At 48.8% G+C, this 16,800-nt stretch overlaps 1 protein-coding gene across 3 annotated transcripts in view; it reads left to right on the forward strand.

The window, feature by feature from the left end:
* The window catches only part of MAPKAP1 (MAPK associated protein 1), a 270,270-nt gene extending 254,156 nt beyond the window's left edge, over positions 1-16,114 (forward strand). For 2 of the 3 annotated variants that reach the window (XM_050760553.1, XM_050760554.1), the window contains 2 exons: positions 8,934-9,031; positions 14,475-16,114. In XM_050760553.1, coding sequence (XP_050616510.1) covers positions 8,934-9,031; positions 14,475-14,600 — 224 coding nt within the window. In that variant the 3' untranslated portion in view covers positions 14,601-16,114. The remainder of the gene's footprint in view (positions 1-8,933; positions 9,032-14,474) is intronic. The other variant, XM_050760550.1, reaches the window with a different exon arrangement.
* The last annotated feature ends 686 nt before the right edge of the window (positions 16,115-16,800 follow it).

Raw genomic sequence — 16,800 nt, forward strand, 5'->3', positions numbered from 1 at the left:
TATTCCACATTGCAACTAATCTTTAAGAAAATACCATTTATCAAGTTCAGTGTAGTATCAAAGAGGAATATTTACAAAGAAGAACATTAAAACATGCCTCACTTTTCCAAAAACATATCTGCGTGAGGCTGGCCTTTCTTCATTTACTTTAACCAAAACTATGTCACAGCAGATCAAATGCAGAATCAGATTGGATAATCCAGCTGTTTTCTGTTCAACCAAATGTTAAAGAGATTTCAAAAACATAAAATAGGCTGGTACGGTGGCTCATGCCTGTAATCCCAACACTTTGAGAGGCCGAGGCAGATGGATCATCTGAGGTCAGGAGTATAAGACCAGCCTGGCCAACATGGCGAAACTCCATCTCTACTAAAAATACAAAAATTAGCCAGGCCTGGTGGTGCACCCCTGTAGCCCAGCTACTCAGAAGGCTGAGGCAGGAGAGTCGCTTGAACCCAGGAGGTGGAGGTTGCAGTGAGTCAGGATCATGCCACTGTACCCTGGGCAACAAAGTGAGACTCTGTCTCAGAAAAAATTTTTAAAAATCTCACTCTTATTTAACTTTGGGGAAATGTAAGGGTTTTTCCATTTTAAAATATGTTAATTTGTAATGGGTTTATTATTTTAATGAATTAATATATATTTTTTAATTTCTTGGTTTTAATTTCATTTATTTTCTTTTTTTTGTTTTTTTGTTTGTTTTTGAGACAGAGTCTCGCTCTGTTACCCAGGCTGGAGTACAGTGGCTAGTGACATGATTTTGCCTTAACTGCAACCTCCACTTCCCAGGTTCAAAATTCTCATGCCTCAGCCTCCCAGCCCAGCCTCAGGCACACACCACTATACCTAGCTAGTTTTTGTGTTTTTAGTAGAGACGTGGTTTCTCCATGTGGGCCAGGCTGGTCTCAAACTCTTGGCCTCCCAAAGTGCTGGGATTATAGGTGTGAGCCACTGCGCCTGGCTGAATTTCTAACACAATAAATGTTGATAGGTATAATCCACATAAGCTTTTTGGACTCCTCAGTAGTGTTTAAGAGTATAAAGGGCTCTGAGACCAAAAAGTTGAGAACTGCTGATCTGGGGTCTTGAAAATCATCTTATGAAGCTTGAACTTAATTCTGAGGATGATAGGAAAAGAAGCACTGCAGAGTTTTAAGTAGGGGGATCCAGATGGCATATTTTAAAAGGATGACTTGAGGCCAGGAGTTCGAGACTAGCCTGGCCAACATGGCAAAAGCCCATCTCTACTAAAATTTCAAAAATTAGCTGGGTGTGGTGGCGCACGCCTGTAATCCCAATTACTTGGGAGGCTGAGGTGGGAGGATCACTCAAACTCGGGAGGCGGAGATTGCAGTGAGCCCAGATCGCACCACTGCACTCCAGCCTGGGCAACAGGGCAAGACTCTGTCTCAAAAAAACAGAAAAATGGGCTGGGTGCGGCGGCTCAGCCTGTAATCCCAGCACTTAAGGAGGCCAAGGCAGGCGGATCACCCAAGGTCAGGAGTCCGAGACTAGCCTGACCAACATGGCGAAACCCTGTCTCTACTAAAAATACAAAAATTAGCCTGGTGTGGTGGCAGGCGCCTGTAATTCCAGCTACTCAGGAGGCTGAGGCAGGAGAATGGCTTGAACTTGGGAGGCGGAGGTTGCAGTGAGCCGAGATCGCACCACTGCACACTAGCCTGGGTGACAGCGAGACTCTGTCTCAAAAAAAACAACTGTGAGTAGATGTTTGAATCTGCAGAAGACATGATCAAAAGAAGGAAAACCAGAGAAAAAGCAATGGATGATCAGGACCTGGGTGAGGGCTGTGGTACCAGGATAGAGAGGGACGGAAGATAAACGTGAAAACTAGGCGACCAAATGCCTGGTACTTGGTGCATGGTGAAGCCTCCAGTTGTGCCACCACAACTGCCAATTTAAGGGGAGATGCTGATGTCGGTTCTGGACATGCTGCACTGGGGGACATGTGGAGGTGGCAGCTGTACCCACTGGTCGGCTCTGAAACTCTGGAGAAAGGTATAGGCCACATAGCTGCTTCAGCATCACCAACATGTGAGTAGTAACTAAAACCCAAGGACAAACCTGACGCAGGAAAAATGCAGAGTTAGAGAAGGTGCGGATCAAGGATAGAACTCAGGAAGACCGTTGCTTAAGGGACAGGTGGAGGTCCAGAAGATCACAAAGGAAATGTGAGAAACAGGTGACTGGAGACATGGACCGAAGAATCAGGTGACCGTGCCTCCAGGGAAGCCAAGACCTTAAGAGGTGTCAAAAACAGCTGAGAAATCTCTACCGGATCTCTCGACATTGAGGGCATAGTGACCTTAGCAAGGGTGTTTTCAATACATGAGAGGAAGGAGGAAAATCACATTGCCATGGGAGTTTTTATAATTAGAGATTTAATTATGTCTATAGGAAGGAGCAAGAGAGAGAGAGTGAGTTTGAGAATCCAGGCAGAAATGTAAGTAGGTCAGGCACAGCCCCTGCTCTAGAGGTCAAAGAGGTCATTATTATAGTTGCCCAGACCGCTGCCCCTGCAGGGGGGCTTGGGAAGGAGCACCCTCTTTTGCCAGTTGAATTACCTTGAGCTGAAGCTCCCTGCAGGCAGCTCAGAACTGTTGCTTACCGTGGAGACCCAACCAGGAGGGAGTTTTCAACCCAGATAACCGCAGTCCAGCATTTCCTACTAGGACCTACAGAAAGATACAGCTTTGCCTAAAACAATGTGTGTGTTCCTATCAGTTTCCCCCAAGAAATCCAATGAGAATGTTCCCCTCCCAGGCCAGAGGGCCCAGAAGATATCAGACCTTGGAAACTCAGTTTTCAAAAATTATCCTTGCCTGATGCAAAGGAATGAAGAAAGAATCCAAAGCCTCAAAGCTGTTCTTTGTAGCCTTATTTATAGTACTGGCAATTTTATAAGTAAGCTGGAAGCCCAACAGAGATAGCAGCATGACCTGTAGCTCGCATCTACTGGTTGGAATAAAATGCAGCCGTTGAAAAGGGTGATTATAGAAATTGTTGCAAGAGGGAAAGGGGTATGGTAAAATGTTAACTTAAAAAAACTAAGCTCAACTTCTAGTATACAATCTGATTACAACTGTGGAAAACAACAGGCGAAAATGGTTAGGAAAGAGACCATGAATGTCATTGTGCTGGTGTTGGGATTTTGGGGTGGGGTATGGAGGTTTTCCTCTGTCTTCTAAATTTCTAATATTTTTAATAAGGAAAAGAAGCAGGTTTATTTTTATTTTTTTGGCAAGTGGTGACACCTGGGGGTTTAGACAAAGGTGGGCTGCAGGCTCATTCTGGCAGCTCCAGCTCTGACCCATCATGGCCAGCCACAGTCAGTACTGGCAGGTTGTGTTAGAAGAGACCCTCCCTTGAGACTTTTCCTAAGGCAAATCGAAAGTAAAAAATTGATAGCCGGGCATGGTGGCGGTTACCTGTAATCCCAGCTACTCAGGAGGCTGAGGCAGGAGAATTGCTTGAACCCAGGAGGCGGAGGTTGCAGTGAGCCGAGATCTCACCACTGCACTCCAGTCTGGGCGACAGAGTGAGACTCCGTCTCAAAAAAAAAAAAAGTAAAAATTGAGAATCAAAAAAAGACTCTCCTTTCAGTTGATTTGCAGTGGCAGTCTGGAAGCACCTCTTTTAGCAGAGTTGTGAGTGCTGTTCCTGTATGTTTAAGCCGTCCCATCTCATGACCACGGCAGCCTCTCCAACATGGCCACACCCCTGAATTGGCCAGAAGAACCTGTTTTTTCAGCACAGCCTCCTGTTTTAATTGGAATCCATAATACAGAAGATGAACTACAGTGCAAAAGCTTGAAGTCTCCACTTCTGACATTTGTGCCACTAATTAGTTTCTGCTTGGTATTAAATTCCATCTTCTCTGTCTTACTTTGAAAAAACTTACATAAGTGTAAATACAGTTCTGCATATCCAGATTTTCATTTCAATACTCAGGAGTGGAGGTACAGTTTCAGTATCTGCCCTGAGCATGTGACCAGTGCTTAGATGCCACATTTATACCCTCTTATATTGCATTTTATTTCTATAGCACTGTAAAAGCAAATCTGCTCAAAGGAGGCTCAGTTAAAAATGAAATCTTCAAAGTAATGGGCATTTTATCATCAAATATCAGTTCCATCATAGTTAAATGAATTACCACCTCCATCCATTGAGTCCCTGCTACATGCAGGGATGTATGTGACATAGAAGAGATCACTGACAGATGCTGTCCCCTCCTTTACAGCCAGGCAAACCTTGAAAGGAACAGTGCCTTGCCAAGGTCCCACAGCTGAAACATGGCAGAGCTAGGGTCTCATCCTAAGTCTAACATCAGGAATTATGCTTTTTTCCCCTGTATCTCAGGCTTTTGTTAAACCTTAATTTAAACAGAATTTAACACAATGCAAAATAATTTGAGCTAATTTGAATATTAAACTTTGCATTTTTTTGAAGTCATACTAATATATAACTTTTTCTCATCTGATTTTTTTTTTTTTTTTTTTTTTTTTTTTTTTTGAGATAGAGTCTCACTCTGTCGCCCAGGCTGGAGTGCTGTGGTGCAATCTCGGCTCACTGCAAGCTCTGCCTCCCAGGATCAAGCAATTCTCCTGCCTCAGCCTCCTGAGTAGCTGGGATTCTGGGTGCTTGCCTCCATGCCCACCCAGCTAATTTTTGTATTTTTAGTAGAGACAGAGTTTCACAGTGTTGGCAAAGCTGGTCTCGAACTCCTGACCTCAGGTGATCCATCCACGTCGGCCTCCCAAAGTGCTGGAAGTGCTGGGATTACAGGCTTGAGCCACTGCGCCCAGCATCTCAGCTATTTTTTACAAAGCTTGCTCCTATGACTCAACCCTGTTCCTATGAAAACTGCTGGTGGTCTTGGAATTTTCAAGGGTATCTTGCCCAACTCTGATTCCCTCTAATGCCCCAGGACAGATGCCTGGTGGGCTGCAGCTGACGAGGTCATTGGCTCCCTGTTCCTCTTCTACCTGAGATGAGCCGTGAGGTGTCTGAGGCTGACCGTATCTGATAACAGGTGTTCTTCTCCTGTTCAGTCAGTGTTGAAGTGTGGGCAGTTCCTTCTTCCCAGACACCTATGGTGGAAATTTACCATGTGGCATAAATTACTCATGTTTATTGACAGATTCGTTTCCAGCAAGAGGTCAGTGAACTTGTTACACTTTAATATATAGGTCTTGGTCTGGGTGAAGTCATGGAAGTGTGAATTCTGATTATTAGTGATTATTCTGTTGTGAAAGAGTCTCCCCATCCTGCCAACATTGCCTTCTCTGTAGTTCTCGCCTCCATTCCTTTTCAGTATCCTTTCTGCACCTGTCTAGCTCAAAACTGCACTCACTCCTACCTGGCTGACTATGGGAACTGCTTACCTCGCCTCCAGGCTCCAGGGAACCAGGTAGAACACCCTAAAACACAGTTTGCCCATTTCTTTCACTTGCCCTGCTTAAACCCCACTAGTGGCCCCCATCAGCTGGTGACTCCAGGCACTCTCAGCCCTTTGTGACTGCCCCTCCCTCCCACCTGCCTGCCACGCATGACCCTGGTCTGCCCAGAGCTCCCGTGGAGACCGTGTATGTTTACCCATGCCGTATCCTTGCCCTGTGGTATCTTCCTCTTTTTCATCCTTCTCCACCCTCACCTTTACCTGGCTGACTCCCTGCCCTCCTCCAAAACTGCCGAGGTGTCAGCTCCTCCCAAGAAACTGCCCCTGGTGACTCTTCTCCACCCCTGGCCAGGCGCTTCTGCCCTGGTGTCTCCACGGCAGCTCCCTGTGTTTACCTTCTTCACGCTCATCATATTTGACTCTCAGTGTTCATTTCTCTGTCCTTTGCCCTAGCCTGTGCTCCTGGCAGAGCCCAGACTGAGGAAACTGCCCTTCTGGCCGCCCAGCGAAACAGGGCTGCTAGTGAGGGGAACTCAGGGCAGAAACGCCTGCAGAGTGAGTCCACCCCATGTCCTGTGCCCCATCACGGCTGCTGATCTTAACCTGCACTTGCCTGTCAGGGTTCCACTCATCACTCCTTGCAGAGAGCAAGAGGGGGCTGTCTGCTGTGGCTGTCCACCATGCCTCAGCCCAGTGATTAACTTAGAAGCTCTGTCATTGTTCAAGTCCAATCACAAGTGCTCCACAGAACATTCTCTGCCCTCTGTTCCCCTCTCCCCATGGCGTGAGTGCTTTCACTGGAAAGGACAAACAGACCGGAGGCTTGAGGGAGAGTGGGGGGATGTCGGGACTCTTCCTCCTCCCCACCTGCTTCACTCTTCCTCAGATGGGTGCTGGCATGAGCCCTGGGATGGTCAGGGGACACACAGCCTCCACATGCAACCAGATACATTCAAAATTCAGAGGACGGGGGATTTGGGGTCACTTGGTTCAAATATGCAGCCTTTCAGGAAACTTGGCTTGGGATTTTTTTGTTTGTTTTTTTCACGTGACTGTGCAGATGAACCACAGGCCTCCCCTCTGTCAGCCCACAATTGACATGCTTCATAGGCACCACAGTCCCAAGGGGACAGCGTCAAAGCTTCCTCTCTGAGGCTCCTAGGCCGTGCAGACTGCATACTACATGTGCTATGTATAGATTGGGCTCTGCTTAAAGTGCAGGAAACCTTTTTAACAGTGTCTCAGTTGCTCAGGCAAAACATGCTGTAGTGCTTTGAGGTTTGGTTCAGTTTTGTCAGTGACAAGCAGGAGCAGGTGGTGTGGATAGTCCATAAGCTGTCTTATCAAAGTGGTCAGTGAACCCCGAAGCTTCGGGTCTGCAGGTCTCCCTAAGACCTTCTGGTTCTTTGTAGCCCCAGGCCCTGGTGTCTGTCTGTCGTGGCCAGGTGTCAGCAGGAAGGCCTCCTGGAGGGGGTGTCTCTTTGTCCTTCACAGCCCTGTGTCCTTTGTAGATGGCTCTGCTTGGTCACAGCATGGCCAACAAACGTGCCCGCATTGTTCCTCCACACAGGAATGTCACCAACAAGGTTCTGATGCGGGGCAGATCCTGTGAATGTGAATGTATACAGACGCACACACAGGTGCCTCTGTGTGAGGCCCACCTCCTTATTAGCAACACAGAATTTATGTCTTTACAGAATGATTAGCTTCCAGTCAGCAATGCTAACATTTTAGTACCATGATTTAGAATCAGGCTAAATTTGTCAAATGTCTGAAAGTGAGGTTTTTCAGAAATTATTAGGTAATTTTTTCAATTTAGGATTTATAGTCACAATTAGTACATCATAATGATGTTTCCAGGATAAAATACCAGTGGCTCAACTTTTCTGGCCACAAATGTACAACATATATCAGTTTATTTTTGGAGATCTGAAAAATTAGCTACTGTAAATAAAGTCCCCAAGAAGATTTCTCCGGGAAAGAGGTGAACTTACAGTAATGTGGGTGATATATTATTAATTAATAACTATAACCAGCCGCTGCTTCAATTAAAAGGACAACGGATGAGAAGGACTAATAGAAAGGATATGCTGAATTTTAATCTTACAGGCACTAAGGTCTGTCGAAAGACTAGGGAAGGTCATTTCTGGGCATTTTGCAGAAGGCCTTCGTATTAGAGATGTCGCCTGCTATTCCTTGGTCTGGGAAGGTTTACTGAGTACTGACTACGTGTCTCTCTTGGGCGCTGTTCCTTTGCTTGCCAGTAATGGAAACCACCTTCAGTAGCTTAAGGAGAAAGAAGAATTTCTTGGAAGGCCACAGGGGTCTCCTAGAACCCAAGGATAACAGTGCCGATAGGCCGGGGCAGTCTCCATGGGCCTGAGACTGGAAGTCCCAAAGCCCCTCATCTTATTCTGAGTCCTTGTGCCAGTTTAGACAGCCCAGCATCTGTGTCTCCATTTAGAAGAGGGAATCTGATTGACCTGTCTAGACACAAAAGGACAGGCCCAGGTAGTGTAGCCATGGCTGTAGTTACGATAAGACAAGCAGGTTCCTTTGGAGAGCCATGGTACCATGTGGTAGACCCACACAAGAAGTGCACCTAGAAGTGTAGTTCTGAAGACTCACCCAAGAAGGCGCCAGCTGAGCTGAGCCACCAAGGATCAGCAGGTCTTTTCCATCCAGGTCAGTGAGAGAGGACATCCCAGGCTTGGGGAAGAACCTGTGGAGAGACTGGTGTCGCAGGTGGGAGTGTGCAGTGCCCTGGCAGCCTGTTTCCTGTCGGGGCAGCAGAGTGAGATGAGGCTAGACCAGGAAGCAGTCCCAGAAATGACAGTATCATCCTGAAAGTGGTAGGACAGGGCCTGGAGAATGGGGACCTAGATCAGATTTATATTCAGAAGTTCTGCCCCCTAGAGTCGGTCGCTTTGTGAAGTGCCAGCTTTCCATAGCCCCCGCCCTGCCCCCGTCCTCCCAGAGTTAAGATGACCTGAGGCCTTTGGGAGCAGCTTCCAAGCAAGGTCTAAGCCTGGGATTCCCCCTCTCCAGGCAGGAGTCCCCTCCCAGCAGGAGCCCAGGCTCTGGGAGCAGCCTCATAATAGTATGGCTATTGACCCTTCTCCTTCCTATTGCTCATTTATCTGACTTTAAGCACAGTTAGTTTATTTTTAGAATAATAATGTGGAGTTAATTAGCCTTCTCCCTTAAAAACACCACCTTTTCCATGTAATTATCATATCGCAGCAGTTCCATAAAGCCTTCCTAACGTGGCATTCCCCTGAATGCATTCCAGAGTGGAATGGGACCTAACTGGCTGTTGAGTCTTTTCAAAATTTTTTCATTGTCTATTTTATACCCAGCCTATAATGAGAAAATGAACTACTCCTGGAAAGACTAGGTGCTGCTCAGCCTTCACTTGCTCTCGCTCAGATTGGAATGATAGGGGAGAACATATGGAGGCCCCCACCGTAGTTAACTCACCAGAACCCCTCAACACAGTTTTCTCTCTCTGCAGGTCACGCAATATTTAAACTCACATATCTAAGCAATCACGACTATAAACACCTCTACTTTGAATCGGACGCTGCTACCGTCAATGAAATTGTGCTCAAGGTAAGTGTTCCTTCTTGAACCAGAGACGGGGTAGGTGGGTCCAGCTTCTGTTCTGACTGTTTCGGGCATGGCCGCAGCCCCACCCACTCCGCAGCTCTATACAAGGCTCCCGGGCCCAGTTTGGCAGAGGAGGAGCATCACAGCTTGCCAGCCACCTAGGGGTGAGTGCCTGTGCCAGGGGCCACACCAGCCCCAGGTCAGCTGCTCTGCATCTGCTTCAGTCAAAGCAGGACCCTTTTCAGTTTCCTCCCAACCCCGATAACCCTGGCTCTTCCTGTATTTGTTTATTCCTTTTATGTACTGTTTATTTTCCTGCAACTATTGTCAGGAGCTCCTTGAAGCTCCTAGAGCAGACTCTGAGGAAATTATTATTGTTTTGAAGATACCTTAATTATGCTCAAGGTGATTTTAGCAACCTGTTCTAAACATACCTAACTTTCTGCTAGACTTGTATGTCACCATACCTTAACAGTATACTCACCGAGCACCTTCCATGTGCCAGGCCAGGGCCTGGGATGCCACAGTGACAGATTCTGTCCCTGCCCCTGGAGAGCTTTTCCTCTACCAGAGGAAACAGGCATAAAACAGAAAATTACAAAGAGATTGTTAGTCTCAAAGGTGTGGGTGTGTCACAGTAAACTGACTTGGGGTGGAGGTGTGGAGGCAGGGAGAGCTGAACCCTGAAGGATGACTGAAAAGGCACAAATGTTGACCAGGTAAGGAAAGAGGAAGCACCACAGACAGGCAGCCTGGGAATGGGCTGAGGCAAGGCAGGTACAGGGGACTAGGGGGCTGGTGGGGCTAGGCCATGCAGGGCCTTGCAGAGTGGAGTGTGGCTGAGGGGAGCTCTGCTTGGCATGGGAAGCTCCAGGGGTCTTGTGGATTTGGGAGGTCTGGGGTAGGACCCAAGATGGTACGTTTCCAAGAAGCGCCAGGTGCTGCTTTGGCCGCTGGTCTGAGCACCACACTCTGAGTAGCCCTGAACTAGGGGTCTCAGCCTCTCCCAAGCAGAGAATCCTTTCTTCAAGCCAAATCTTCCATAGGTTGATCAGATAGGAAAAGCAGCTGCTGTGGCAGAGCAGCGGTGAGGACCAGAGAGGGCTCCCCCACCCCTAGTTGTGTGATCCTGGCTAGTCACATCACCTTTCTGGGCCTCAGTGTCCCCACCTGTAAAGTGGGGATCATGGTACCTGTGCTACCCCACCCCACCAGGGCTTCTAGAGTACAAGTCAGATGAGACATGGTAAACCTATGTAAGTTATCATTCAGTCTCTTCTTAAGAGTTGAAGTCATCAAATAATAGCAAAAATAGCGAAGATATGCTGAGGGACTGCCCAGTGCAGGACCTGGGCCAGAGGTTCTGCGTGTCCCATCAGAGTGCATCTTCACAGCTCTGTGAGGTCATGAGATAAAGTTGTTCCCATTTCCCAGATGAAAAGTGAGGCTCAGGAATAAAGTAGCAAAGCCAGGATCATGACTCTGGTAAGCTGGCAGAACCAGAACTTGCCCCCAGATTTGACAGATGTCAGACTTGTGTTTTAATTCCCCAGATGTGCATGACCTAAGAGTTGAGTGGGAGATTTCAACGAAATAGAACTGCGGTCCAGGAATATATTGAGACATATTCCCCATGGCTGCAAAAGATTTTCAAAAGGAGTAGATGGCAATTTAAAAGAGCAGCTGGAAGGACAGTTTGGAGCAGGGACAGAGTAGCATGATTAGCTGGATGAAAGATAGAGGGTTCATAGACCACCCTGATCAGAGGCCCCCTTGGACCAAGGAGTGGGGACACAGGGCCTGCATGGGAGTGCTTGCAGCCAGCGAGCTTCGAGTTACCCACTGGAGCATCACAGACAGCACAGGCACCTTGTGGAGAGTGTTCAGGGACCTGGCAGAGAAATATTCCATTACCCCGATAAGGGCTGGACTTTTTTTTTTTTATAGCCAGCATTAAAATATTCAAGACTTGAGAAGGATTCTAGTAAAATTATAATCCTGTGTTTGACATCAAAATAATTTTCACAACAGCAGATTGATGACAGAAACACAGGTTTATGACTTCAGTATGAGACTGTGGAAGATCAAGTGCGGCGAAATCATTTTACATGTCCAAACGCTCCCTCGAAGCAGATGCCTCTCCACAGAATCCCTGAGGCCTGTCACCTTCCCTAAGGTGTCTGTTTCCATATCAGAATATTTGTAGAAATATTGCATCATGCACAAGACTCCAGAAGAGTTATAGCATACCCAGGCCTGATTTACTTAGAGCTAATGATCATGATCCTGATGGAAGATGAGATAGTACTTCTCCCACCTCTGATTTTTTTTTTTTTTTTTTTTTTTTTTTTGAGACAGAGTCTTACTCTGTTGCCCAGGCTGGAGTGTAGTCATATGATCTCTGCACATTGCAACCTCCACCTCCCGGGTTCAAGTGATTCTCCTGCCTCAGCCTCCTGAGTAGCTGGGATTACAGGCACCCACCACCACGCCTGGCTAATTTTTGTCTATTTTTAGTAGAGACGGGATTTCACCGTGTTGGCCAGGCTGGTCTCGAACTCCTGGCCTCAAGTGATCTGCCCACCTCAGTCTCCCAAAGTGCTGAGATGACAGGCATCAGCATCAGACAGGAAAAGCCACCACGCCCGGCCCCATCTCTGATTTTTATAGCAATTGGAATACTTAGTTTTATCCACCATTCCTGCAGTGTCATGAGTGTGTCTTTGTGAGCTTTGCATCAGTACCAAGCAACAGAAGCCAGCCGTGTGTCCTGGAACTTGGCAGAAATGTTGTCACCAGAAGCTCTTCAGGGGTCAGTTTAGACTCTAGTAATGCATGCTGTTGTTCTAGAATTCAGGAATTTTACATAAAATGAGAGCTTAGATGGAAATTGAGGGGAGTAAATAAGAGCCCCAATCTGATGTCAAATAAACGATCATGAACAAGCAAGCCTCCATCGAGCTTTTTGCGCTTGTAGAAATATGAACATCTCCCATTTATTGAACACCAGCTACATGTAGTACATCTTATGTCCATTATCTTGTTTAATCTTCCTGACCGCCCTCCAGAATGTAGACATTGTCCCCGTTTTATAGATGAGGAGATGGAGGCCCGGGGTCACAGAGCACACAAGGGTGGAGCCTCTACTTGAACCTGGCCCCGAGAAGCTCCAGAGCCGCCCTCTTCCCACCAAGATGTCACTGAGCTAAGCCGTGGGTGGCCCCTAATTCCACAGGCTTTGACATGAATCTCAGAGGAATTGTCGGGCTCTTCAAATCAGGTTCTTCTCGTGATCGAGTGATGGAAGCTGTGGCTTTATTGACCATGAAAACTCCCTATATTTTTATGCCTTAAGCTGTAAACTGCATTGAAAGTGAAACACTCTATAGTGCATAAAATTGTGCAAGTTTAAGCCACAGCATATTAACCAGCTAATGGCAGACCAAAGGGCGTTTTTATCTTTTGATTATTACATTAATCTTCCATTAAAATTATCTATGTGATTATCACAAAGCACTGAAGATAATAAATTTGGGAAATAGATGGCTTGTTAAGGATCATTTTAAAACGCTTTTGTCAAGTTATATGTGCCAAAAATACGCTGAAAACACTAGGTTGGCTAAGTGTGCAAACAATATAATCCAAGATTGCTTTTATTAAGAATGAATAAAACCTCTTATTTCCATACATTGTATTGTCCCAAATCATCAACCTGGCCCTGCGGTCCTCATGATTTATTGCTCTCAGCTGGTAACTTGGCGAGGCAGCGGGCAGAGTGTCAGGCCTTCTGTACTCATGCACCAGCCTTTAACGCCTGCTGCTCCAACCAGCAGAGCAGAAAGTTGGGAGGGACAGTGTTGAAGTCTCGGCCATCTGAGGCGTTGCCATGTCGCGCTGCCTCTCCCGGGAGTGCTCTGGTTCCTTCTCGGAGTCAGCAGAAGCTCCTCTCCCTCGGGCACAGGACACATGGCCCTCAGAGTAGAATCAGCAGAGGCAGTGGCCGGCCTCTCTTGTCAGAAATATTCGGCCTTCTAGTCATAACTTTTAGATACTTGCAGGTGAAGAGAGAGAGCGTCTGTTCACCAAAAGCCCCAGCCAGAGGAGCAGAGGAGGTGAGGGGCTGCAAAGCGGGAAGGGGTGTTTGCCAGGCGCCTGACACCTTCTAGCTTTGTGACCTTGACTAAATGACATTGTTGTCATTGGCCTTGACTTCCTCACCTGTGCATAGGGATGACAGTGGCGTCTGTCTCAAGGTTATTGTGAAGATTCCATGGGCACTGAAAGGCACTCCGAGCAGTGCCACTTGCCACCACTGATTTCACACTGCTGCTGCCACCCCTGCCCAGGCACAGGCTGTCCTCTGCACTGGGGCATGTGCATCCCACTGTAGCACCCCTCCCTGGCTCCCCCCCACCTCATTTCACGAAGCCAGCCAAGCTCTCGCAGTTCCAGGGACACTCCCCTGCAGTGTGCCCCTGCTGTGCCTTGATGCATGCTGCGTCTCTCCTCCCTACTGTGTACTCAGAAACTCCTGTGTGTCCCTCAGAAGCCAGCTCACTCCTTTCCTCTGGAAGCCTTCCCTCCTCCGCACCTCCCTGATACGCAGCCCCATTCCTTGGTGCTCCTCTGCCTGCTGCAGTGCTGGTTCTGCTGCTGGACACTCACTCACCAGGCAGCAGGCTCCCCAGGGCCAGGACCAAGTCTCAGGGCTGTAGTGCTGGGGAAGCGCCTGGCGGTGCAGCTGCTACACAGAGTGGGAGATGCACATGTGGCTCCGGCAGACTCCCAGGGCTTCGTGGAAGCAGCAGCCCCGCCCTTCACACAGGGCTCTCACAGGCCCTCTCACGGCTCTCACCCTGACTGCCGGGTGGCCTAGGACACTTTGGCCTCCCTCTCTGAGCCTCTTTCCTTTTTGTCAAGGGAGCCCTGCCTGGCCGGGCGCTCATGAGCCCAGAAGGAAGCACTGTAGTGGGAAGCTCTGCGCCTGGCTGGTGGGAGGCTGGATGGAGGGCCTGTCTTGGTTTGCTTTTCATCCCTATGTTCTCGGCCTTCACACAGGGAAAGGCAGGCTCAGAGATGTTATGTGCATGTCCAGGTCACACAGCAGGTGAGAGGCAGAGCCAGGCGGCCCAGGTCACAGTCCTCCGGGAGTGGCTCATGCCAGGAGGGAGCACGGACTCCGGAACCTGGAGAGCTTGCTGCTCACCGACTGGGAAGCCTGAACAGGCCACTTGGCTTCTCCAAGCCTCTGTTTTCCCATCGTGGAGCGGTGGCTCTGGGCCCAGCCACTGCCAGGTTGCTGTGATGACTGGACTCCTTCCACACGACAGCACCTGGCCCTGAGGCACCTGGCCCAGGTCAGGGCCTTCCCTGCCACCCCCTCCTATGCCCTGGGTGAGTAGGGAGCGGCTGGCGAGGTGACCGGGCTGTGTGCTCTTGCTTCTAGGTTAACTACATCCTGGAATCGCGAGCAAGCACTGCCCGGGCTGACTACTTTGCTCAAAAACAAAGAAAACTGAACAGACGTACGAGCTTCAGCTTCCAGAAGGAGAAGAAATCCGGGCAGCAGTGACACTGGCCTCCAGCCTCAATCTGTTCCGTAGCTCAGAGCCTGCCTGCCAGGGCCAAGTGCCCTAGAGCCCACCCAGTGTCCTGAAGTCCTCGGGGGAAGGCCAGCTCCTGGCTCACTGGCACAGGGCAGGCGGGCCCTCGGAGAAGGTGTTGGGGGGCCCCCTAGGAAGGAGTGCTGGGGACATTGCCATGGGGCGGAAACCTGCTTGGCAGTGGCTTTGATGAGTGATGCCTGGGGGCCAGACCACCCCCTAGAGGAGCCTCGTGCCACCCAGCCACCTTCACTGCCTGCCACCCTGCCCGAGGATGTACAGAGCTGTGCCCACACATTTCCTTGCAACTTGATCAAATTTCTTAAAGCAAACAAAGAACAAAAATGTACATTTCTGGTTTTCCTTTTAATAAACAGGTGTACTCTTCATCATGGTTGGTATGGTGGACCATTCTTTGGGGCGGAGGATTGATTATGTTATTCTCTAAAATCTGTTCCCATATTGAACAGGCAGATTGGAAAAAGCTATGGTTCGATTTCTCAGAAGAAATGTTTAGGTCTTAGTCAGTAGTTTTAACTATGCCATTTGTTTAAATGAGTGCATTTGCTTCGAGGGTAGTGTCTTACTAAAAGTTAGGAACAGAGACCTGGTGGTGTGTCCAAGGCCGTGTCACTTTCCCCTTCAGCACACCCCAGCTTCTGACCTCAGAGCCCAGGAGCTGTGTGGACAGTGCGGGGTGCCCGGAGGAGGGCGATGGCTGGTGCGGAGGCCGCGCTTCTGGCCAGACATGTCTTTCCGTTTCTTAAGTAGCAAGTGTAGGTTTCAGCTGGCAGTTCCACCTGCATGTGGATTTTCCCAGGATTGGAATTTTCTCTGCTTCGCTGCCTTGGAAGGGGCCGCATTCCCCTTTCCTCTTCTCCTTACAGTGCCTGCCTCCTTGTTCAAGCAGGCGGAAAGCTGCTGTTTCTCACGTTTCAGGGAGGGGGTGAGCGGAGGGAGACCTGTGTCCGTGCCGTCCGGCTCCCTGGGTGGGAACAGGCAAGGGATCAGACGCCCCTGACACCACGCCTCTGGCCACACCAGATGCCTCTGCGGTCCTCGACAGCCTCTTCAGCGCCCCTCCTGCGGCGATGTCCTTTCTCACTGTCCCCAGCCGGGGCCGGGGACCGGTGTGTCACTGAGGACCTGCATTAGAAACATTTTTTAAATTGTTGTACAGGAAGAGATGCGTCTAAAACAGCATCTCAAAGCGAGTGTATTTCTTTGCGCAAGGGGTCATGTTGATGAATTCTTCTTTCATTCTGATCTTTGTTCAGCCGACGGGAGCATCCTTTTCTAATGTCTTCCATTCCTACCCCCTACCCAGAATTAAAAGAAATATTTGTAGCTTGCTATCTGTATTTGAATTTTTAGCAATTTTATATTTAGATATCTTTGAAAAATGTAAATGACTAATTTGGTCATTAAATCTTGTGACATATTCAATATTAAAATGATATTAAAATAAAAGTCGTATAAATACCCACTTTTGCATGTTGCATTGAATTCTTGAAGTCTGGAGTACGTGCTGCCGGAAACCATGACTGCCTGGAGCCTGCTGGGTGGTGGCATTAGACGAGGAAGCAACATCTCTGAAATGCACAGAGGCCTCCTCGGTGCTAAGCACGACAGGCTGGCCCTCTTCACTCAGGGGTGACACCAAAATCATCACCTCTTTCAGCCACAAAATCAATACCTTCTCTTACCATGAAATGCGACACTCTCAGTTTACATAAATACATGGCCGGGTGAGGGAAAAGTGGAAAGGGAACACAGCAGCCACCGCCCAGGCCCAGCACTGATCGAGACTACATTCAGCTTTTCCTCAGCCCCTCTCCCCCACCCCGTACCTAGATCTCTAAAGACAGGACCGTGAGCTCTAGGACACAGGCATCTCACACTCTCCCCGGCACGGGCTGGGCAAGGCAGGAGGAGCTCGGCACACCCGAGATAACGGAAGTGACCGATGGACCCCACTTCTACTTTCCACCAGGTCCCCTGACCTGGCCCCGGTGTGGCCCCTGCCCAAGACAATGTGAAAAGTCACAGCGTTGACGATAATTCACAACTGGGCCTCTGAACTCGGTGGAGGACTTGCAAGGTGTGGGCTGCCTGGCAGGCCTGGGCAGTGGGTCCCGGGAGCCCTGGCCTCGCTGGCCCCTGGGAGCC

This window comes from Macaca thibetana, chromosome 15 (assembly GCF_024542745.1).
Source record: "Macaca thibetana thibetana isolate TM-01 chromosome 15, ASM2454274v1, whole genome shotgun sequence".
Taxonomy (NCBI): Eukaryota; Metazoa; Chordata; class Mammalia; order Primates; family Cercopithecidae; genus Macaca; species Macaca thibetana.